Below are 26,568 nucleotides of genomic sequence, written 5' to 3'. Positions count from 1 at the left end.
AAAAAATTTTAACTTTTTTTTCAAGTGGTCACTGAACCATGAAAATGAGGTCAAGGACATTGGACATGTGACTGAAGGAAACTTCGTAACATGAGGTATCTATATACAAAGTATGAAGCATCCAGGTCTTCCACCTTCTAAAATATAAAGCTTTTAAGAAGTTAGCTAACACCGCCGCCACCGCCGTAGACGCCGCCGGATCACTATCCCTATGTCGAGCTTTCTGCAACAAAAGTTGCAGGCTCGACAAAAACTGAACATGATGAATTCAGAGTATATCATTTTATCTATTTCTAAAGTTTTGGCCAGTCCTGAGGTTCAGTGAATCTAATCATGTTTTTCAAGTACTTAAACGAGTCCACACTACAACTATTAAAACATAATTTAACTGGTAAAGATAATTACTATGTATTTTTATTGCATATCATGTATACTGTAAATTTAGATCTTATGGGGTGCAACTATTATTACAATTGTTATCTCACAGGCAAACATGGTTGTCTGCATTCCAGTGAAATACTGCATAAAAGTTCAAATTTAACTTATTGAAACTTGTATTGTCCTAATTTTTTTTCAATCATTGAAACATCACATTTTTTAGAATTTACAGTTTAAACAATTATTACTAAAATTTGTGACATGTACTGTGAATTCATTACTATTCCTTGGATACCAATGTTCCGTAGATTTCGTGGCTACAGGTGCACAACAAATTTAAATCTTTAACTCATTTCAAATTTTCTATAGGATTGTATGTATGAGGACTTTTGTAAAACCACGAGTTTAAATATCCACGAAAATACATCTCGTCCTTGATACATGAAAATTGGTACCAATGAAAATAAATGAATCCACAGTAAGTTATAAAACTAATAGCTACTCCATTCCTCCCCAGGTTATTAATGGTTACAAACATTTTTTTATGATTTATGTCCATTCCTCCCCAGGTTATAAATGGTTAAAAACATTTTTATGATTTATGTCCATTCGTCATATTTTTCTGTGGATTTTTCTGGGCGAGAAATTTTTCTGCTTTTGATAATGCAGTAGGAATATCATCATTTGTCTTTGAACTAAACTTAGTATCAGTGGAGAGAGTTTCACAATTATCAGTCTTTTCATGTATTAACTTGAGCAGATCATAATTTATCTCTTCAGACACCACAGAGTCTTGCTTGTAGTCAGGATGGTTGGTCACAAAGTTCCTGATACATTTTGCTATTGTTGGTTCAGCTCCTAAAATAAATGAAAAATATCTTTTAGCTCAGAAGAAGTTGTAATATCAACATTTACATCTCAACTGAATCTACAGAAAATTTGCCAGAGATGGCAGATATTGATACCAATTGATTTAAAGCTAAAAGTGCCTACTGTAGAAGATCATATGTTATAACTTCTAGCTGTATCACTATTTTGATCATTGGGTTGCTTCATCTTTAACATATATTCCCAATTTGTATTTTAAAACCTTAAAAAAAATTTAAAAAGCTACCAGGCCTTGGAGTTTATTATACTGTAAGGTTGATTTATAGTTGTGCTTAAATAGCATTAGCTGTAAAGTTCACGGTCAACAATATGACTAAAATTCTTATATTTAATTTATAACACACTAAAACCTATGTCCAAATTACAAACAAGGCAATTAACAATGCATGGACTCGTGTATATTTTTGACCAGACACCATCTAATTATCAATCCAGATGAAGACAGCCAAAGGTCATATAAACCTATATAATAATTGAACCTAGATGACTGTTAATAGCAAAATATCATATATAGTCTGTGTTTATAAATGTTTGTAATCTACAATAGATATAACTGGTACCTATATCTATGTTTTACTCACCTGAGGCCCTCTTGGATATCAGTTTGAGGTAGTTTTGTATTGTACAGCTAGTATCTATATCAATGTCAACACTGTTAAGGTACTGTTTAACCAGAGGTATCAAACCTGGAAAGTCATCCTGTAGAAATACAATACTTCTTAAATATTTTGTTTATCATCACTGTATATATTTGACTAAATTGTAAAGAAGTGTCATGTTTTACATTGTCTTTTCAGGGCCTTTTATATGCTGATTATGCGGTATGGGCTTTGCTCATTGTTGAAGGCCGTCATTGACCATAATTGTTAATTTCTGTGTCATTTGGTCTCTTGCGAAGAGTTGTACCGTTGGCAATCATACCACATCTTCTATTTTATATCATAAGTTAATTTTACAATTAAAAAGGCAAATAAAGTATTATTTTGCAGCTTTTGTTAACTGAAAATCTGATCTTTAAAAAAAAAGCTGTATCTGTGTAAGAAATATACACATTCTCATCCAATAAAAATCAATTTAGTAAAAAAGACCTCTACCTAAAATTATGACAATAGAAAAACAAGAAAGGTTTCATTATAGAACCTAAGCTTTGTCTTTAAATGAGAGAATCCTTACACTGCCATTAAATATCTCGTTCATTGTCATCTGTGTATATTCATCTTGAATGTTAGAACATTTAATCCTTTCACATTTCCCTGAGGCCATACACTTGGCTACGTCTGCTGGAGAACAATCTGGAAACAAAAATATCAATTTGAAACACAATGTTAAATGATGTATCATCATAACACACTATACATAACAAACAATTCACTTGACTTATAAATCAAAGTAAATTATACAATTTATGCCATGTATATGAACACATTAGGATTAACTTTCATTAGGAGAGGTCAGATTCAGAAAGATTGTCACATAAGTTGGCCTTAGTAAATTAGTAGGGATACATTGAATTCAGGTATTTTCTTTGGGACCAATTTTGTGGATTCTGGAAGACATATGCTGGTGGATGTTCGATTTCGTAGTTTTGCCAATGACTGCTTAAAGTCTTTAGAAAAATTGTAATTCGTTGAGCACACAAATTTGTGTTTAACCTGTATCCAAGATTCATATGGATTCATATTGATATAGTATAACCAAAACATGGCCTTGTTTTTTGTTAAATTAACACACTGATTCATGCATATAAACTTTAATCGTGACTAGTTTTCTTGACAGTACAGTTCTCAAGTTCCTTTTAAATCTTCTATCAATAACTAAACTCAAATGAAAGGGCTCATTAAGTAATATATTTTAAATTTTTAAACTGTGAACTGAATTAATATATCTTAAAAAAACCATTTAAAATGTAAATAAAGTTGATTGATAGAAATTAAGTGTTGAAATCATTGTTCAATTCATTACTTTCATGCATTTTTCATCATAGCCAAGGTTTATAAACTTTCACCTTACCAGTAAAAACATCCTTCCTAAAATAAAACATGTCTTTGTTTACAGCATCTCTCTTGTGAGCAGTTCTCATGTTCTCATCCACCTGGAAATATATAAACATATCAACTGTAGACAAAAATTAAAAGTATCTGCAAATAATGTTAGTTTAACAAAATTAAGTGGTTGCTTTTTCACATTTAGAGCAATCTTTTTGTCATTTTTGTGTGTGCCCTTATCATTGTACTTACTTATGATTTCTTTAACAGAGATATAGAAACATGTTTTAACTGCTGTAACATGTTATTGACTTATAAGGAGGATAAGTGAAGCACATGTATTGACTTTAAGATATGAATTTCTTTTTTCATACAACCCCCTCCCCTCCCCCAACAGTTCTTTATTACATCAAAATTATTAGACACATAGCAATAATCAATCAATGTGTATCATCTAATGTCACCAGCTTCTCTGATAATATAGTCCACACATATATTTGTATTAAGAATGTTCGCTTCTCTGTTTAAAATTAACAAGCTTTTTAAAATACTGTCATAAATTGAAAGTATATAAAGAAACTAAAAAAAGCAGAAAAAATGGGGGATCCGTGTGCTTGTTTTCGAGATATAAGCGGATGAAAATTTGGCGGGAAATAATTCTCACTAGAATTTTCTTTCACTTAACATTGGCACCTTTTTTGTTTAAAAAACTATGAAAAAATAACAAGGATTTTATAAAATTTTAAAATATGGCTTTTTAAATAATATGTAATAAAAATATGAAAAGAAAAGTAAGGGTTAGTGGGCAAATTCTTTTAATGTTGATACATAGATAAAACCAGAGGATTCCGAAAATCTGACAAAAATTCAAAAAGTAGAGGAGCAAACATCCTTAAATACAAACAAGCCTGTAAGTGCTACATAATTACACATGTGGTTAAAGGGAGATAAATCAATCCAAGACAGATAATAATTTACAGTAAGAATGAGAGATTTGACTATTGCAAATGATTGTCAATCATATTTTTCACAATAATTTTTAAATAAGAGTATATTGGCATGAGGTCTGCTTTTCCCTGGCATTAAAGTTCATTTCTATTCTATTAGACATACAGTTTTGGGAAGCTGTGTTACTGGCATAATCCAATCAGAAATTGGTAATATTCTATTAAAATTTGTTAAATATCATTCAGTTCACATTCTTTTTCATACAAGTTTATGTTATTTGAATTGTGATGATAAAAAAATTGTAATGTCATGAAATTGAAAGAAATGCAGAAACTCATGTTAAAAATAGAGAACTTCAATTCATTTTGAAATTTTATTGTGTTTGTGTGTAAAACTAAGACTTGCTAAGACTTACCTTAGAAATAGGAATCACAAAATTCAGTCCATACGACAGCACTGCTCGAGTTAACAACACTATAAAAGTTACATATGCAGCATTCTCAAAACTGGATAACTGGACCTAAAATAATTATAAATGTTTTTTTTATTAATTAACAATTTTCCAACTATTCCTTTCTTCTTTTATCCATTGCAGAGCATTCTGATTTGTTTGTACATTGAACATGATCTTCAAGAATGTGAGTTTTTTTTTATATGTGTGTTATTTTCTCTTGCTAAAGGTTGCAGATCCTACAAGCAAAGATGGTTTTGACAGAATACTCCCCTAGATCTGCCTACCACAACACCTTGTGTTCTTTTGTTGGGTTTGTGTTGCCTAGCCCTTAGTTTTCTGTTTAATGTTTTGTATATGCTTCAATGTTTTATGTATTTTGCTTTCCTAACTCTTCTTGATACATGCGACTGGAATAGATTTGGACTTCAGACAAATATATTTTGTGTACTTCAAGCAGAATCACACATTTATAAGATGTTGCCAATTAAATGAGATTATTCAAGTGGGAAAACAATAAAACTTGGATACAAAATTGAAGCTTCTGCTACAATTTTCTTTAAGACTGAATAAAAGAGTTTTTTTTTCACTAAATAGTAAAAGAAAAGAGGGAAGAAAGATACCAAAGGGACAGTCAAACTCATAAATCTAAAACAAACTGACAACGCCATGGCTAAAAATGAAAAAAACAAACAGAAAAACAATAGTACACATGACACAACATAGAAAACTAAAGAATAAACAACACGAACCCCACCAAAAACTAGGGGTGATATCAGGTGCTCTGGAAGGGTAAGCAGATCCTGCTCCACATGTGGCACCCATCGTGTTGCTTATGTGATTACAAATCCGGTAAATAGTCTAATTCGGTAGGTCACATTCATGAAAGGGAAGGGGATTGTAGTTACGACGTAAGGAATAAATCAGTTTGCAAATTTAAGTTCCTTTGCTTTTGCAATATAAATGTTAACAGTAATTTAGGAAACAGCAGAACTGCTTAAGGAAAAGGATCCAAATAACGCATACCTCCATGGGTCTGAACTCCACCCTCCAGCCTATACTACTGTTTGGTGGAGGAGGCTTGAACCTCATAGTCTGCCAGTTGGTTGACTGGATGTTCTAGAATGACAAAGAATAAAAACATTACAGATGTATCTGAATCTAAGTTAAGTTTCTTGGGAAGAGATCAAATTCATGATGAACTTTGCAGTACTGAAAATTCAGATAATATTACGAGGTTTTTATTTTTGCTAAAAGTGCGACAGAGTTGTAAACGTAATAGTTTAAACTCGCAGTTTGAAATATTTTATATGAATTAAACAGGATTTTTCTCAATATCGCAATAATTAAAATTGCATTGTAGTCTAAAATTAAAAAATTGCAATAATATATGCACGAAATAATTTCTGAAGTTACAGTATATCATTTTGATCTTTAAAAAGTATGTTGCAGAAAATGAATTTTGTAGTGTATTAAAGTGTCAATATATATTTGTTCTCCTAGCAGAAGTTTGGTGGAAACTTTGTTATAAACAATGCCACAATGTCTATTGATATTGTGTGAGAATTTTTTTACAATTTATAATGTTTGCGAGTTATATGAAACACTTCAGTATATCTTAAGATTTATTTCAATAAAAGTAAGATTTCTTGTGAAAAGAGTCATAAATTCTTGAACTTTAACTGACTATATGACCATTAAAAATGATTCAGATTTCGACAGAAACAAAGTCAATCAGTTTAACTGGATACAAACAATTGTTTCTTGTTTCTTGTTTTTTATATAGACTGTTTTTTCCTATTTGAATGGTTTTACACTATTCACTTTGGAGGCATTATAGATTGCTATTTGTATGAGCCAATGTTTGGTGTTGAAGGTGGACTTTGACCTGTAATTGTTCACGTTTTAAACATTGTGACTTGGATGGAGAGAGGTATAATTGGCACTCATACCACATCTGCATCTTCTTATTTATATTAAATGATTTGACATGTTCTAAAGCAGAAGTACCTCAAAATGGTCAGTATCTTCTTCATCATTCTGATTGAGCTTTTCACTAAATAATGATATAGGGTCTCGTATAAATAAATGTGCTATGTGTCTAGCCATTGTTTCGTCAATGCCTACAATATACATAAGTGTTAATGCATGAAATATTTCTTTATGTTTATTTAAGGAATGACTGTAATATTTTTTCTGTCTATGAAGAAATAACATAAAAAATTTAGTGCACACTGAATAACGCGCGAAGCGGGTTATTTAACAGTGTGCACCACATTTTTATGTTATTTCGAATAAACAGAAAAAATGTTACAGTCATTTCTTATAATGTAATTTTAAATTCCATTTTAAACCGTAAAACCATGAAAAAACGTTGATGATGTCACGGTCACATGACTAAATCATGTCTATGGGCTGATAACAAAATAACATAGACAATCAGAAGACGCATTACAGCCAAAATTAAATTATTATTGTTTATCATGTTTTTGTCTATGTTATATACATGTATTTATATCATATTACATATGTCAAATTCATCATCATATCACATTGATGCTTAACTAACGACAAATCAAAATCAAGCACACCTTTTTCTCAGCATGCTTTGTAGACAGGCAAATTAAACAGGCATAGAAAAACCCAAATGCAAAATTTGGCTTTCTATTTCTATTTATGTCTAAATCACTTATAGTTAATTAAATGTTGTCAAGACTAAAATACACACAAATGAAGCTACATATTATTCAGCCCAAGCCCTCTAAATTATTCATTTTAGACTTTTTATAATTTGCATAAATGTTTTACATGGTTATAAGTTTTAAAAGTTTGAGAATTTGCATAAAATCCATGAACAGGAATTTGACAGCAAGTGCCCCTTCAAGGTTTGGCTGTAATATTTTCGTTTATGGTATATTTAACAAATTTTAACTATCATTGCATATACTAAAAGAATAAATATGAGGGCACTTTCAAATTTGTATAGCCATATGGGGAAAATATCCTATTTGGAAACATTACATCTGTCCAATAATTTAAATGTTTATGATATGATTAAATAAATTTTTTTATTAACATTACATCGCCATTTTGATTGAGGAAGATAATTCAGGATATTTTATTTTTTAATCATTATTAACATTGCATTACAATTTAAATTAAGGGAGATAACTTATGGTATAATTTTAATCTAATCATTATTAACATAACACTGCTGTAATATGATATATTATACGAAAACGGTCCTTGTTAGTAAATAGTAATTTGCCATCTTATTAACGTTACAAATAAAACAGTACCAAGCTTATAAATAGAGCTGAAGAAAAAAAATCAAAACTCTGTTCTATTTTGACCTATCTTGTACTTATCAAAGCCTACTTACCTCCCTTTTGTAATTCATCATACAGATCTTGGTCCAATACAAGCTCTATATCATTGTAACATTTATAGATTGGTGATAAATAACTGTCTATAGAATCAAAGCCTACTTTCCTCCCTTTTGTAATTCATCTCACAGATCTTGGTCCAATACAAGCTCTATATCATTGTAACATTTATAGATTGGTGACAAGTAACTGTCTATAGAATCAAAGCTTACTTACCTCCCTTTTGTAATTCATCACACAGATCTTGGTTCAATACAAGCTCTATATCATTGTAACATTTATAGATTGGTGATAAATAACTGTCTATAGAATCAAAGCTTACTTACCTCCCTTTTGTAATTCGTCACACAGATCTTGGTCCAATACAAGCTCTATATCATTGTAACATTTATAGATTGGTGATAAGTAACTGTCTATAGAATCAAAGCTTACTTACCTCCCTTTTGTAATTCATTACACAGATCTTGGTCCAATACAAGCTCTATATCATTGTAAACTTTATAGATTGGTGATAAGTAACTGTCTATAGAATCAAAGCTTACTTACCTCCCTTTTGTAATTCATCACACAGATCTTGGTCCAATACAAGCTCTATATCATTGTAACATTTATAGATTGGTGATAAATAACTGTCTATAGAATCAAAGCCTACTTACCTCCCTTTTGTAATTCATCACACAGATCTTGGTCCAATACAAGCTCTATATCATTGTAACATTTATAGATTGGTGATAAATAACTGTCTATAGAATCAAAGCCTACTTACCTCCCTTTTGTAATTCATCACACAAATCTTGGTCCAATACAAGCTCTATATCATTGTAACATTTATAGATTGGTGATAAATAACTGTCTATAGAATCGTATCTGGACTTGTGAATTTGAAATCTATCATTCTTTAATTCCTGAAATCAGCGAAACAGTATTATACAATCTTTACACTCTATTTCTTTTTTTTAAACCTCTATTACTCTAACTGTAGCCTCTTTACAAAAAAAAAAAAGTTATTCTGTTATTCAAACAATAATAATAATAATAATGTTTATTCAGGTAAGAGCAATACATACAATTACATTATAAGATTTGGAGCTCAGCTAAATATAACCTATTTAAACAACACTTGAAAACTTTGCCACTGTATTAAAATATTTTTTTTTAGCTTTATCGATAACTTTCATAACTTTCAAAAAGAAAAAGACACTATAAAGAGCCGGAATTGCTTATCTAGAAAACAATTTGCCATGTTGTAATGTAAAACAACCAACAGGATAAGTTCTTTTTTTCAGAAAAGTTTCATCCAATCTTTGTTGGTCAGACACTTGACTCAAAGTATAAAGTTTATATAAATACTATATTTCTTCACTCGAGACATTTAAATTTTAATATGTTTTAAAGACATCAGTGATAATAAATGATTGAGATCCTTACTGTTTTGCCTCTCTCCTCATCTGTTCTATCGTCTACTGATTGTGAAATCACAGTCCATCGAGCATCTATGTCAGACAGGTATCCTCTATACACAGGCGAAGCTGCACTTAAAGCTAACTGTAAGTAGACAATACATAGTATAAAGTCAAAGAACATGAAAGAAGGTCATATGAAAATGCAGGCTCTCAATCATAAAACTTTACTTTTAATAGTACTCTGAGTACAAACATGTGTTCAAAACACCACTTCCAGTATTTCCATGTGTCTGATTACGATTATTGTATTCCAAATGATAATGACCTCAAGGCCAGAACTATATTTCTATAGACAAGATTTTATATGAAATATTAGTTACTGAAAATTCAGAAATGATAATTGATTGCCAGGTTTTTATTATTGCTAAAAATGCCACAGAGTTGAAAACGCAATAATTTAAACTCAAATTTTGAAATATTTTATATTAATAAAACAGGATTTTTCTCAAAATCGTAAAAATTTCAATTGCATTTCAGTCTAAAATGACAAAATCACAATAATAAATGCACGCAAAAATTTCTGAATTTACAGTAAATGATAGTGAAAAATGTAATTTTCATCATAGTTCATTTACAATCTGTGCAAAAGGTATTATTAATAAACAGGTAAACCTTGCTCATGGTTAGTAAGAATTCATCTATTATGGTAGATTATAAAAACAATTATTTACAGGGGTATTTGAATTTTTGGATTTGCAAAAGTTTGCATACATGTTTACTAACAACATATACCTTGGTGAACATTTCATTTTGCCATTTTTACTTTATTCACAAAATTCAAAAAAAAAAATGGTATTAATTATATTAATAAGTCCGCAGTACATGAAATTTAGGTTAACAATAGTCAAATGTTTACAAAGTTCATACCATAATTGGACAGAGGGGTGCCAATTGATCATATAAAAGCCTGGATTCATCTATATTACAAGCTTGGAATGTGACCTGCAGACAACTACACCCCATTCCAAAGCCCATACAATCCATGTATATATGGTCTGGTTTGGCTGTTCTAGCTGCCTCCCCATCATCACCAAGGGCACTGAAGTCCTCAATAAATGGGGATGGAGTCTTCTTATCTTTGAATACTGGAATTAAGAATAAATATCAATAATCATTTGCAGTAAGATATACTAGTTCAATCTTAAAATAGTTTACTTTTATTTATACTTATAACCCAAAACTTAATCCCAGCCTCCCCTTTGATATATGGTACATTGTGGTACAATTTAAGAGAGATCCATAAAATTACACACAAGTTATTGGCTGAAACTAGAAAAATGCTTGTTTTTGGCCCTTAATTTCTAAACTTTGGCCCCATAACCCCTAAAATGAATCCAAACCTTCTACTTGTGGTTTTAACCATTGTGGTATAGTTTCAGAGCAATTGAAATCTATAAGCTTTCTGAATTCTAAGCAATTTTTTGTAAAAATCATTCAACAATAAAGAATACTCACTCTATTATTTGGCCGTTTTAACCTTTTTTTTTTATTTGAGTTCACTGATGAGTCTTTTGTAGACAAAATGTGTGTGTGACACAAATACAAAATTTCAATCCTTGTATCTATAATAATGAGTTTATCTTTACCTCCTAATTCAGGTGACAGGAATATAATAATGTAAAATTTATTCTATTTGGTTTGACTTACTTGGTATTTGGATTTCTACTTTACCACCCTTTCTTTGTCTAATGTTTCTAGATAAAGTCCTGCAATATAAAACAAAACATTAGACAAAATAGTCCATGAACCTGGGGTTATGAAAACCTATTGACCAGTACAGCTTTAATGGTCCTTGGCTTACTTTTTGGTAATATCTGGACCAAAAATCATAAGTCCAAAAAGCTACCATTACTGCAGCTAAGATAAACAAACAAAAAATGTCTCCTCTTAATTCTTCTAAACTGATTTTGGTTCAATGTTTTCAATTTTCTGGCTGCGATATATGTCATGGTTCAGTTTTAGTTAAAAGCTTCTTAAATTAGCTGGAATTTTTCTTTGTTTCTGTCTTTCTGATAATTATAATCAATGAACTAATATACTCTGTCATTTAGTATGTACATATGCAATAGTTAAAAAAAAAATCTGAGATTCCTATGTATTTTTGACCTACTGACCTAAATCTAGGATGACCTTGAAAAATGACTTCATCAGGAAAAAAGATTGACTTTGAAGCTCCTGTTTCTGGTGTTGTCTTTGTCTCTGGGTCTGAAAAATTTCCTACACCCAACCTGAAAAATATTCATAAGAGTATGATTATTAATCTTATAACAAGAGAGCACACATTGAAATGTCTTGCTTGCTTTACTTTCATGATTTCTTGTTGTTGACATTAATAGAAAGCTGCAGACTAAATATAAGACCTGTTGGTGACCTTCTGCTGTTGTTTTTTTCTATGGTCGGGTTGTTGTCTCTTTGGCACATTCCCCATTTCCATTCTCAATTTTAAATATAAAGCCATTCTTCTACGCATTTCTAAGAATAGTGTGACAAAATATTGAAATTCATTCAACATATTGAAAAATGTATTCATTTATTATTGAAAAAGGAATTGGTAATCAGGAGTGTTAGTCTGACAAATCAGAAAAGTGCTCATACCTTACAACTATGTTTACAACCCTAAGGGTTCACACATTGATGGAATTAGCAAATTTTTAGGAAATATTTTGGCTTAAAATTCCTCAAATGAAAAGGTCCACCAAACTGTTGCATTGTCTTTGGCATCTCAACATGACTGTTATCTCATATGCATACTCCTCATGTCAAACATAAACTCTAAACATATTTACACTTTTCATACACTTTTGAGAGATTTAAATATTGAACAAAAAAAGAAAATTTTACAGGACAAAATGTGACTTTTTCATTTATTTTTTGAAGTATTACCAAAAATTATCATAATTCAAAAAGGTAGCTTTCACTAGTTAGAGACTGGTAAAACGCTTAATCATACCCTTAAGATATTTGTCAAGCATCAAATGACAAGAGGCTGTCACAACGACAGCAAACCGGATTTATTAATATTTATTTGTGTCCTGGCAATATCACAAGAACCATTACTGATGAATGGTGAAAGTGAAAATCGTCAATATCAAATTTGACCTCCATTTTGTCATCAGTATCAACATCTTAAAATTTGAAAAGCTTAGATTGAATGGTTCATGAGTAAATGCAACAACATGAATGGAAACGCCATTTCACAATCTTTCAAGAACCATAACTCCTGAACGGTAAAAGTCAAAATCGTCATTATTGAACTTGACCTCTAATTTGCCATCAGTAACAACATATAAAAATTTCAAAAGCTTTGGTTGAATGGTTCATGAGAAAATGCACGGACACGACTGGAAACACCATTTTTCAATCTTTCAAGAACCATAACTCCTGAACAGTAAAAGTCAAAATCGTCATTATTGAACTTGACCTCTATTTTGTCATCAGTAACAACATATTAAAATTTGGGAAGCTTTGGTAAAACAGTTCATGCGTAAATGCACGAACACGACTGGAAACACCATTTTTCAATCTTTCAAGAACCATAACTCCTGAACGGTAAAAGTCAAAATCGTCATTATTAAACTTGACCTCCATTTTGTCATCAGTAACAACATATTAAAATTTGGGAAGCTTAGGTAGAACAGTTCATGCGTAAATGCACAGACACGACTGGAAACTACATTTTTCAATCTTTCAAGAACCATAACTCCTGAACGGTAAAAGTCAAAATCGCCATTATTGGACTTGATCTCCATTTTGTCATCAGTAACAACATATTAAAATTTGGAAAGCTTAGGTAGAACAGTTCATGCAAAAATGCAGGGACACGACTGGAAACTCCATTTTTCAATCTTTCAAGAACCATAACTCCTGAACGGTAAAAGTCAAAATCGCCATTATTGAACTTGACCTTCATTTGGTTGTCAGTAACAACATATTAAAATTTTAAAAGCTTTGGTTGAACGGTTCATGAGTTAATGCACGGACAACATTTGATTCCCGCCCGCCCGACCGACCGACCGCCCGCCCGACCGCCCGCCCGCCGTACATCCCCAAATCAATAACCGACATTTTTGTCACAAAAATCCGGTTAAAAATTATTGTTTCAAACGAATTGCTTCAGAATTAAAAGATAAATCTCAAAATATTTTGGCACTTTACATTTCTAAAATATATAAGATATAAAATAGGTCTTATATGGGTTCGTCTCTATCTGTTTTCAAATATACCTTTACAACTTTTGAAATTACTATTATTTTTAAATTTTAAACTCTTATAAACATGATAAAAGAAAAACAAAACCAGCCCACATAAAATAATTACGTGTATTTACTGAAATAAAACTAATGTGTATCCATTATTAACAAATGTTACTTCATACAATTAAAAATGTTATATATATATATGACTGTAAATTTAGATCTTTAAAGCAAACATAAACATAATCATATTAGTACAATTTCATTTCCACCAGGATTAAAACTTTTACATTAGATAATACTAACAAAATGTTGTATAAAAATACAATGTACTATTAATCTCCTTTTAATGCATGTTGCCTTTGAAATAAATTTCTATTTTAATCTTTAAAAACATCAACATGAAAAATAATACCTCCCCAACAAATTTTACTATATCATTGTATATTGTACTCTAATAAACCAGGATCGACCTGCATCTTAAGTGCAAAAACACAAAGTTTAAAAAGAAGATTTTTTCTTTAACTTTTGCAGAGAAGTGGGAGAGAGATTAAGAGAAAAAATAAGATAGAGAGTATTAAAGATATATAATACTATATATCAGTTATCATACTAAATTTTCTCTCATTAAGAAATCACATGCATTTTAAGGAAACTACCGTATGTTGAAATAAAATAATAAACTAAGAAACATTATTTCAAGATAAAGAATGAGTTCTTCCTTTATTCATGTTTTCCAATCTTCAATGTGCAAGCATTTATAATTGGGATTTATAACCACAGATCTTTCAAATAGACAATGAAATGAATATTTCATTAAATTCGTGGAAATCAAGATGGAATATCAGGTAAAATTGAGAATGGAAATGGGGAATATGTCAAAGACAGAACAACTCTACCAAAAAGCAGATAGCAGCTGAAAGGCCACCAAAAGGGTCTTCAATGCAGCAAGAAATTCCCACACCCACTGCTGGGCCTCAGCTGGCCCCAAAAATAAAAATATGTACTAGTTCAGGGAAAATGGCCATAGTTATAAGTATTAAGGAGATATTATACCAGACAACTTGCCCACATATTGAACCAATAAAGAGATTGTAAACAGCTTCATGCTTTTTTCATTACCACTTTTAATTAAGGAATTTACAGTATAAAATACACAATCTTATCAACAATTTTTTTTAAATTCCTGTATGTGCACCAATATTTTTATGCCCCATACATTTATGGACATTATGTTTTCTGGTCTGTGGGTCCGTTTGTTCGTCTGTCTGTTCATCCTTCTGTCGGTTTGTCTGTCTGTCCCCCTTCAGGTTAAAGTTATTGGTCAAGGTAGTTTTTTATGAAGTTGAAGTCCAATCAACTTGAAACTTAGTAAACTTGTTCCCTATGATATGATATTTCTAATTTAAATGCCAAATTAAAGATTTTGACCCATTTTCATGGTCCACTGAACACAGAAAATCATAGTGCGGATGGGTCATCTGTGTACTTGGGACACATTCTTGTCTCCTGTGTTCTTACCTTGGGTATGATGTTAGACTAAGTGGCACTTCATTTGGTCCCAAAGCTTGTTGGATTTCTTTTCTCCTGTTAAAAAAATAAATAAATAAATTAAATAAACATTTTAGATTTTCACAAGGTCCTTGGTTTGAAATAGTTTTTTCTAATATTTGTGTTGATATGATCTTCAAATATTAAGAACAAAAGTAAATAAACTAAAACTTTAAAAGTGGGTCAATGACTTACATATGCATGGTACAATAATAAAATTACTCTAAAAATAAGGTAGGCTAAAGAACACTACAGTCCTATATGTATATATTAGCTAAAACAGACAATAAATGGGCATTCAAAATAATGGTGGATATTTACTTAGTCTAGAAAATCTGCAAAGTGTCTGCAAATAGGGAAAAAAAGTTCAGGTGATATTTTCATTTGATAAAGAAACATTCTAGTTTGAAGGTTCTGGGTTTAAAACTGTTGGTTGTTATATAGAAAAAAAGATGGTAAATCTATTCAGAATGTGTCTGAAAATTGTGTAAGTTTCACCATCTGAATGGTATGCAAACTTATTTAAGGAATGACTGTAATATTTTTTCTGTCTTTTCGAAATAACATAAAAAATTTGGTGCACACTGAATAACGCGTGTAGCAGGTTATTTAACAGTGTGCACCACATTTTTTATGTTATTTCGAATAGACAGAAAAAATATTACAGTCATTTCTCATAATTTAATTCTAAATTCCATTTTAAACCGTAGAAAACCATGTAAAAACGTTGATGACGTCACGGTTATATGACTAAATTATGTCTATGGGCTGATAACAAAATAACGTCAGCCAATCAGAAGACGCGTTACATCAAAAATTAAATTATCTCCAAATGTGTATCAAATGGTCAGGTGCACATCTTTAGTGTATATATGAAACATTTAAGAATGTCAGAAGGATTATTAGATTGAAAAATGCAAGTGGAATGGATTTCTCAATAAAGGAATACTTTTTTCCTAGCCCACTATCCCAAAATCATGCATTCCAGTCAAGATTTGCACGTTAGACTACAAATAGATTACTTTGCCCAATATTATTTATACCTGTATGTACCACCTTAAAAAAATATACATCTGTTGCAATATTTGGTCCCTTACCTGAGCCTCATATTTGATTCTACTACATTGAAGTGGGCCAACAAACCACCATAAGGTTTTCCTGGTGTCCCTTCCACCATGTACCCTGCATACTCTGGTCTCCATGTAGAAGGATGGTCCCTGAAAATAAACAATACCTTTAAACAAAGTAATGATTAAAAGATTTACTTGATCAAGTTACTGGTTATCCTGTTGCTAACTGTGAAAGCAAAGCAAAGTTACTGGTTATCCTGTTGCTAACTGTGAAAGCAGAGCAAACTAAGCAAAGTGAATAGAAAAATCAATCAGAGCTTTCCTAAATTTGGCACTGTAGCTTTCAAGTCATTTATGATATTTTTTTACTATGGACCTAAGAGCTACGGTTCTACAACTAGAGCTTCCCCAGCTATTGGCATATAAATGCATCATGGATGTTAGTATATTTGATAAATATGAAAGTGACCAATTTGTAATAAATTTAGTCTATTATCATTTCGAACCTATCTAAAAATTGCACTGTATATAAAATGCTAGGTTCTCATAAGTTTACTTCAAAAATTTATTTATAAAGAAACATATACATTTTATTGATATCCTTTTCAAATACCATGTATTATTATATTATGTAACTATTATATTTCAAAATTTTTATCATAGATATAAGAAGATGTGGTATGAGTGCCAATGAGAAAACTCTCCATCCAAGTCACAATTTGTAAAAGTAAACCATTATACATGTAGGCCATGTCTTTTTTCTAGTATAATTTTCTGTCAAAATTGGTATTGTTAATGTAGGGTTTTAAGATGCATTGTTATAAATGATCAAAGCCTACACCCAAAACCAAGACTGAAATCATTATTCAAAATTCTACATTATGTATAAAACTTTAAACTTATTCAGATAATATCAAAATTTTTAATGGACTTTTACAGATATATATCTATATGAAAAATTTTCTTCATTCACTTTTACAAATTATATCTAAAACCTACTCATCTTTTATCTGCTGAGTCAAATTTTATTTTTAATTGACCAATGAAATAGATCCATAGGTAAAATCAGTGTAATCAATTAATAGACAACTTTCGAGTTCGATGCATTTCCGTCAAAAACTCTGGTTTTAGTGAACGTCATCTGTGCGTTTAGGGGCGTCGTCACTTCCATTCCAATGTTGAGCGAGTGGTTGGAAAACTATAATTCTATATTGTACGAATTATACGACAAATTGAATTATCAAAATTGACAATCAGCATTGATGTCATTAGGGAATTGTCATTAAGTACCTACAGAACAACCATAATTTCTAGTTTATCCTGCACAATGACGATCACCAAGACGCTTGATGAACGTAAATAGTGCAGGGATACAGGCGACCCCCTCTATCTGGTAAATGACGTCATAAAGGCGCGTATAATTGACGAGTTTTTTCCGGTGACGGATGAACTCGAAAGTGGTCTATTATTTTAAAATCAGATACATTATTGTAAGTAGGTCATCTTCTCTAGACTCTACTATTTATACTGCATTATTGAATTAACTAAATAATGTATATGTGCACTACTTATATGTGAACCTAATGATTGCTAGTGAATGAAAGTGATCACACTTTGATTTACAAATCTGGCAATTATGGACCAACATGTACAGACTGAATCACCCTCTGAAGAAGGTCCATGATTACATGATTAAAGGACCGAAATTGGTTATGTTTTATCAACATCAGGCACTGTTATTAAAGCATATCACCTTGTCTATCTTGTTACTTGGTAACGCTTTATTCACAGAATATTTAAGCATTGACATGCAAGAAGGGGATCAAAAGGAAGTCTTGCGATTGAGGACTATTTTTCTTAATCAGATAATGATTTATTGTTTATTTTTCAGTTGTCATATAATACCTACTGAGGACATAACTTCTCACACTGCTGTAAATTGTCTAACACCTCTCCAGCATTTAGACTCAGCTTGGCAGTTTTCTTTTCATCATCAAACTTTACAAGCATGTATTCCACCTGAAAAAATAAAACAAAAATGTCATTTTATTTCAATTTAAAGTTTAAAAGCAGATGTAGGTTCATTGGTGTGTTTATAAATACATCAATAATTTTTTGATATATAATATTATAACATTAACAATACCCATTTTTCTGCACCAGATGCACATTTCAACAATACATGAAACACATGAACAATGACATAAATTTGTAACTTTTTCAATGCTGCATTTCATCTAGGAGAAATATTGGAATAAAGTGTAATTTTTATACTTTTTTATATCTAGATGTACATGTATAAGCTCCCATAAACCATGCTAGGGGTCAGTATTTAAGTGGTTCATTACCCTAGGTCTAAAGTGGTAAGCCTTGAAGCAATAATTAGCTCATGCAAAATACATACACATTTTAATGAAGTTATACAAATAATCACCCCTTTCTTTTCCCTGTGATAAAGCCTTTTTGTGCTGATGCAACATAAATCAATCACCAATCAATCCTCCTTTTTTCTCAATTTATTTATGAAGATTTTGTTAACTTTTAAAATGATAAAGGTGGCTCGCGGGTCTAAATAGATTTTTTTATTTAATATAGGATTTCCCTATATTTTTCTACAAATGTACTTTAGGCCAACTAAAATTAATTAGTAGATTTTCATCCAAATTTTTGAAAAAAATCGGACGGGTGGGAGGATTTTATTTTTAAAATTTTATTTCATATAAAACCTTCTTGTCACGTGTTATTCATATATGCAAGTGTAATAATAAGCTTATATCATGTAAATACATCCTAAGCTTATATCATGTAAATACATCCATAAGGTATCGTGTGTAAGACAATAACAATCAAAACCAATGAGTAACCAAAGACTCATGAAACCAAAAGACATTTACATCAACAGTTACAAATAATAAGTAGGAAACAACAACTCCACTAAAAACCAGGTTTGAAATCAGGTGCTCTGGAAGAGTAAGCATTTCCTGCACTGTATACGGCACCCGTCGTGTTATTTTTTTGTTCAGTTCAGTAATGACGGAAGGTTGTTATGACTGAGGAAAAATATCACCGAGATATGATTTCTGACACACTTTTGTAATGATGGCCAATCAGCTCATGATGGCGACCACAAAGTTGCTTGAGCGATGACCTTAATTTGATTGATTCTTAGTCCTGTCTTATCAACTTTTGAGAAAGCAGTATTCCTCGTTCAACAAAATCAATGTACATTGAGCTTAAGCTCTAAAGTAATGTATCAATTGAGACAAATATACTCCATATGCTGGTGCCGCTTTTTCAAATTTGTAAATATATATCTCTGATTTATAGCAACCACTATTCTACATGTAATTGCCGCTTTAGAAACATATTTTATAGTAAACATCAGAAATGTGGAGAAATGCTCTTTTTAGTTGGACTACCTACATCAAGTGTATTTTGCTTTCTAAGTAATGTTTTGTTGTCCTTATAAAATGAAGCAAGTGCATTGGTATGCAACACGAGTACGATAAGTACAGAATAAAATGAAAACTCAAACAGTGTTGAAATAATAGGGTTGGTCCTTTTAAATATGCAAGATGCAAATATAATTAATACAATGTAGAACATAAAGTTGTTTAATGACTCTATCGTGGGTATTGGCACAGAGGATGTTTGCTGTTTTTCTACAAAATAATCGAAAGGCATGGCTAAAGTTAAATCTAAGAGTTTGCTAGAAATTAATAACTTAAAAATGCGTATGTTTGTTGATTTTCTGAACTCAATATACGGTCTGACACCAATCTAAAAAGGTTCATGCTTCAAATTAGCAAATTAGTTCAAATTCTTTATTCCAGTCAAATGTGTTCCACGATTTATACGCTTTTGGGTTTCATTCACAGTCCAAATTTCTTGACACAAAGTCATTGTATAAATAAAACAAATCCAAGGTGTTTTACTCACAAACATTTGTGTCATTTCTGACATACGGCAATTTGCGTTCTTGGACACAGCATATTACTCGTAACCCGAATATTTCACGCCCTTCTCGAAATCAATCTCTATTCTCGGTAAATGATGTTGTCATTATAGATCAGCAGAATATATCGACTTAATCATTCAATAAGAATACTCTAAGAAATACGATAACCGAAATTTGAAACAGGAAGTTTTACATGAAACGAAATTATCGACAGTTACCGGTAACGGAAATGAACGAAATCCGGAAATCGTAATTTTTTCAAAAATAAAAAAAATCGGGGCGGGCGGGGATGAAAATCTATCAATTAATTTTAATTGGCCTTATCTTATACTTAATAGAAAAATGAAATAAAAAGATGGGGTCACCGTTCATTTACGCCCACAATCTGGCTTCGAAAGAAACATATATTTTTGTTGATGTCATTTTTTTCTGTTGAACTAATAGGAGAAATAGTGGTAATATCGAAATAAAAAAAGAACTAAATTACAGAAATCGCTAAAATTTCACCATTTTTTATTTTATGTACAGCTTATTTGAAAAAAAAACAATAAAAAATATAGGTTACCGATGATTCAAAAAAGATATTTCAATTTTAATGCTAAAAATTGGCATTTTTGCACCAAAGGGAGATAATTTGGAGCTTTTTCAATATTATCTACATTTTAAAAGTCACCTGGGGCTAACACAAATTGATTTTTTGGAATGATTTTTGTACCTATGATAAAGTAACCACTACTTAAGGCAAAAGATAAAATTTGTAATGAAATATAAGTGTTTCATTTTTTTCTGAAAATCTTATACCCGCGAGCCTCCTTAAACAGAATAATATAAAATCTAGAGGCTCACTAGAAAATCCTGATCATGACTAAGACAAATTTAAATTTAGTTTTTGCAACTTAAATTTTTCAAGATCTTGTTTACATTTTTGAATGATAAAGCACTTTCTATGAATTACTGTGATGTTCCAATTTAAACATTTAATTATATGTACCATACACATTTTAATCAATTAAATTCAGGTATTTAAATATATCACTCATATGACTTAACTACACAAATGTAATGCCATGGCCATCCAAAATCAGAGCAAAATAAAAATAGGTTTATTTAAAGTCTGCAGGTTTAACATTCCTCAAGACCTGGCTAAACAAAATTTAAATAGTAAAAGGTTTTAAAGAACAAAGTTTGCCTGTTTAAAAATAAGGAGACCTTTCTAAATTGCAAATGAAGCCCCTTCCCACCACAGAGTTGGAGAACTAATAAAGAGGATGTGAACAACTATAAATAATTGTGCAGCCTTCAACATAGAGCAAAACCAATACTTTATACATGTTATATTTATCCACCTCATTATGGGAAGTGCAGAGTTCACACTTGGAAATGAAATTTTTAAACAAATGCTGAGGCAGGAGGGTGATTCACTTAATATATTGATTATTTCATACATGTAGGTAATACATGTATATGACATGGTAACTAAATAAGAGAGCCAAGTCACAGTTTGGAACTTCTAAGGTATTAGACTTGTTTTCAAACACTAAAGCCAGGCTGGTGAAACCATAGACTCCGAAGTGCTATATCTGCTGAATAAGCAATTTGTGTATTGAGGAGTTAAACCAAATTTGTGGTTTTGGAGAAATGATCACAAGTGCAAGGGCCAGTTGTTGTTTATGTTCATTTAGTGACAGATTTAAACATGACAATACATTAGATGTGCTGTCAAGTCCATTTATTAATGAGCATGATAAATGAATGTACATGTATGACATACAGGCTAAACTTAAAACATTTACAATCAATGAATTTATTTGATATTTTGAGCGAAATGTAATAAATTTTAAATTTATTCAACATTTTTTTTTAATTTATTCAACATTTTTTTTAATTTATTCAACATTTTTAAATTAATTTAACATTTTAAATATATATCATGTATATGGTTGTGTAAAAATTCTTTTTGGCACCATTTTGCTCACGTTTATAGTTGTTTTTCTGAAATTGGTTAACATTAGTACTAAAATATGATTGGGTTTTTTTGGTAACTGTACATGTTTTCAACTTAAACTTGAACTAATTTTAAGGGTGTGATTATTTTTCAATGATTTATGACAAAGGGTATGAATTTCAGATATAAATGTGTCCATTATTAAATATAATTCATATGTTGGAACAATTAACCATGAATGAGGTTTAAATATTGCATGAATAATACTAAAATTGACACAAAAGTATAAGTTTTATTGCTCTAGTAAATTTGACAGAACTAAAAATAACTTAAAGAATATGTAACTTTAATATATATCATTATATAAACATTAGGCATTCTATTTGAAAAGGATTAACAGGAGCTTGCTCAAACTAAAACTAAATGAAAAAATAACCCGGATTTCCATTGGTTTCAGGGTGGTTGAAATTGAATTATTACATCAACAATTTGCCAGAGCTTTTTGTATTACATAAAAACAATGAAAAATTCCAATTTTCTACCAATAACGATAAAAATAAAATTATGAGTTAAATGAAACATACAATTTACATGTACATTTAGTGACAAAAAAAACTTATAAGATTATGTTGGGTAAAACAAATATTAATAACCTATCGCACTATATGTTTTGTTTGGCCTAAATGTTGAAAATACCAAGAAGATTGTGTCAATATTCACCAAAAGCTCCCATTATAGCATATTTTAGTTTAAATGGCCTGTATGGCACACATGTACAGTCCAACTCCTTTCATGACTCCTTCCATGGTTACTTACAAAATTGTTTTTTTTTCTCAAGAGATTCTAATTAGATATATATTCAAATATAAAGTAAAAGAGATTTTTTTTCCAATTCATTATACTTTCACATGTAAGTCATTGTAAGTATATGTTTTACATTATTTAAGGAGGTCATCAGGAAACAAACAAATCTATTAAGTTACATAAGAGATATAAGTGAGTACAATAAAGGCAATTTTTCTAATTTTCCATAAAAGTGAAATGATATATATATCCTGTTTTTGATTGTACCAACGTTTTTAAGCTGAGATGATAAAGAGGTAATTAAAGGTTTCATAAACAAAACATGATGTAACACAGTAATTCATTGCTAATCATAAGCATTGGTCAATGGTGAAAATAAATGTACAACTTGTACATGGATTTTTTTGTGGTACCCCTGATTCCTTCCTCCAAATAATGGGCACACCATAGAAAAATCCTTGTTTTGTCTGTGTATAAAAAACCTTTGAATAGACTTATTTAAAAAACCTTTGAATAGACTTATTAAGAAGGGATATAATTACGATACTGTTGTCAAGTCATTAAAGATTGCATATTTTGGCGTTAATATTGAGTCACTGATAAGGTCTTTGCGTCGGAACTAAACACATTTATTCTAAAAACAGTTGTTGGCATGACACGGGTTATGTTCTTCTCATATATGTTATGATGGTATGATACTAAACCCCTAACGGGAAGGATTGTGCCTGATGTACATATGATGAAATCATAATCTTTCAGTCAGTTTAATTGAAGTCTGGAGCTGGCATGTCAGTTAACTGCTAGTAGTCTGTTGTTATTTATGTATTATTGTCATTTTGTTTATTTTCTTTGGTTACATCTTCTGACATCAGACTCGGACTTCTCTTGAACTGAATTTTAATGTACGTATTGTTATGCGTTTACTTTTCTACATTGGTTAGAGGTATAGGGGGAGGGTTGAGATCTCACAAACATGTTTAACCCCGCCGCATTTTTGCGCCTGTCCCAAGTCAGGAGCCTCTGGCCTTTGTTAGTCTTGTATTATTTTAATTTTAGTTTCTTGTGTACAATTTGGAAATTAGTATGGTGTTCATTATCACTGAACTAGTATATATTTGTTTAGGGGCCAGCTGAAGGACGCCTCCGGGTGCGGGAATTTCTCGCTACATTGAAGACCTGTTGGTGACCTTCTGCTGTTGTTTTTTATTTGGTCGGGTTGTTGTCTCTTTGACACATTCCCCATTTCCATTCTCAATTTTATAGACCATTTTACCTGGGCTCTCTGACAGCAGTCGTAAAACTTTACTCATTACTCAAAGCACAAATTCTGACTCGAAACACCAAATCCAGTATTTTGATTGGTTGAATTCTGGGTAAGAGTAGGATAATCATACTTTAAATCTGTATGATAGCAAGGCCTGGCTTTTCTTTTTGGTTATCTAGTCTTTTTTAGTAGTCAGTTCATTATGCCTATTTTAGAATCCCCCCATGAAAATATAAAATGTACAAGAACACTAAATTATGGTAAAAAAAATGCAGTTAGCCCCAATTACATGATTGATTGAATTGTTGCATGTTTGACCTCCAGTTGCAAAAATTCTTAAATTACAATGTGATGTACATGTACAAATGTACATCATATGCATGTACATTTAAAAACATGATGCATACACATTTATGTATTCAGTGTTATATTTTTGTCATGCTTAACATGCATGCAGACATGTTCTGCTATACATGCTATACTTATATCATTGTAAATGACTTTACTTTATCATGTTTATTGACCTACTGTCATAATACAATGTTTCAATCAATTTGAAACATTTTTATGAAATGTGGCCCAACTTTTGTCATTGGGTTGTCTATTGGTTGATGTCTCACTAAACTGAGTACACTATCACCCTAAGCTACATTTGTACATCTCCTTTTATTTACTTGAGATTTTTTTTTTATGTCACTCCAAGTTTTACAGAAATTTATCAATTTTACAATCTGTCATGTGTCTGTGATGTTCTGTAATGGGGAACAAATACTAGTCACTTTTTAATTAGAAAAAAAAAACATGTTACTCTCACTAAGAACAAATATATTGGCGGGACTTGACACTACCTAATTGTAGTCGATTTTATCACCTACATGTAATTGTAGTCGATTTTATCGTCGGGTCATAGTTAATAAAGATACGATACAGAAACAGAGTTATACTGTTCCCATGCAGCTCTCACCTTCAACATGTTCAACCTTTTTCAAATGAATTGAAACATGCATTTTAATATGCTCCTGTTCAATACATGTTGATCATGAGATTGAAATTGTGTTGGAAGGAGAGCTTCTAAATTTTTAAGCAGAACCGTTCACGAGAAGGTACAATGTACATGGAAATACATGTACTTTCTCTTCTTCTAGCTATGCAATCCTGAATACAAATCATTCAACATACAATTAAAACTACTAGTATTGTAAATGACCTTATTTTTCAGTTTGTTTCAGAGCATGCCTTCAAGACTGCACAGTATCCATTAACTATCCATTAACTATGGTTGATGTTGTTAGTTGTGTGGGCAGTTGATTCTGATCCATAATGAGCCTTTGAAAGAATAAATATTTGACCATAAGCACTTCTGTACTTCTTCTTTCTTAGTAGAAGCAGTTTGTATGACTAAAGAAGATGTCATTTGGTATCTGGTTGAAAGAAATTATGTTTGTCTGGAGAAATTATCAAATCTTTTGCCCAAGTCTCTACACAAACACTATCTGACAAACAGTAGAAATCACCCCCCCCCCCCCCCCCCCTTTTTTTCCATTCCCATTAAAGCTTTTATACCTACACACATGCATGCAAATGAGAAAGAAACTTTGCTAATTACATTGAAAATGTCCATTTAGACCTATAATTTGCCTTTTAACTATTGAGATTGTTGGAATCTGTTAAACGGTTGAGTAACTGGAATGTCGACCTGCATAACATGTTCTGAATACATATACTTATTAACATTTATTTCAAACGAGTCTCATAAAAGTTTACCTCATCTCCCCAGTACAGTATATCACGGCTTCTGCTCTTTAACTTTTTGTACTGATTAATGAACTGTTGGATTCCATGTTTCCTAACGTGGTCCCCATGTTTTTTCGTTTCTTCCCAACTGAGAGGCGATCCTTCTGATAGTAATCCCATTTTTTAGTATGGAACCTAGTCCAATGGCTCGTCTTTTAAATGGAGAATTAACGCTTAAATGGTTTTGAGTTTTTTAAATGTCAAAATTGCAGAACATATATATTTTCGATTTACCAACACATTTCTTATGTTTACATTCAGAATGTCAATCACGCATGCGTACTTCGGCAAATGAGTGAATATTTAGGACGTTGTCAGAACAATCTGAAAATCGCAAGTCATTAGAAGTAGCTAGAAAATTCGAAAATGCAAAAATCTTTCTCTTAACCATCGTTGTTAGTCTACTTTAAGTGTGTCCTGAAGTAAAGTTTGAAATAGTCGCAAAATATCAGAAATTATGAGGCCTTATTGGTCTGGGGAAAGATACGGG

The 26,568-nt window shown here is 31.1% G+C and overlaps 1 protein-coding gene across 1 annotated transcript; it reads right to left on the bottom strand.

Moving 5' to 3' along the window:
* Positions 1-399: 399 nt before the first annotated feature.
* LOC139498548 (glutamate--cysteine ligase catalytic subunit-like) lies at positions 400-26,568 on the bottom strand. Its single transcript, XM_071286987.1, has 16 exons — positions 26,049-26,568; positions 18,223-18,332; positions 16,341-16,460; positions 15,214-15,279; positions 11,614-11,727; positions 11,147-11,205; positions 10,367-10,584; positions 9,465-9,581; positions 8,803-8,941; positions 6,661-6,773; positions 5,677-5,769; positions 4,615-4,719; positions 3,277-3,358; positions 2,440-2,558; positions 1,848-1,965; positions 400-1,236 (listed from the first exon to the last, which is right to left on the bottom strand). Exons 1-16 carry the CDS (start codon positions 26,196-26,198, stop codon positions 971-973), a joined length of 1,989 nt encoding a protein of 662 aa, XP_071143088.1. The 5' UTR covers positions 26,199-26,568; the 3' UTR covers positions 400-970.

This window comes from Mytilus edulis, chromosome 12, assembly GCF_963676685.1.
Source record: "Mytilus edulis chromosome 12, xbMytEdul2.2, whole genome shotgun sequence".
Lineage (NCBI taxonomy): Eukaryota > Metazoa > Mollusca > Bivalvia > Mytilida > Mytilidae > Mytilus > Mytilus edulis.
Note: the sequence above shows the minus strand (reverse complement) of the source record. Positions and strands in the feature narration are given on the sequence as shown.

Coding starts and splice junctions, on each gene's coding strand:
- LOC139498548 (XM_071286987.1), bottom strand. CDS start 26,198: ATGGGATTACTATCAGAAGGATCGCCTCTCAGTTGGGAAGAAACGAAA. Junction 18,333..26,048: donor TACTGTACTGGGGAGATGAG/GTAAACTTTTAT, acceptor TTATTTTTTCAG/GTGGAATACATGCTTGTAAA. Junction 2,559..3,276: donor TAGGAAGGATGTTTTTACTG/GTAAGGTGAAAG, acceptor TTTTGTTTCCAG/ATTGTTCTCCAGCAGACGTA.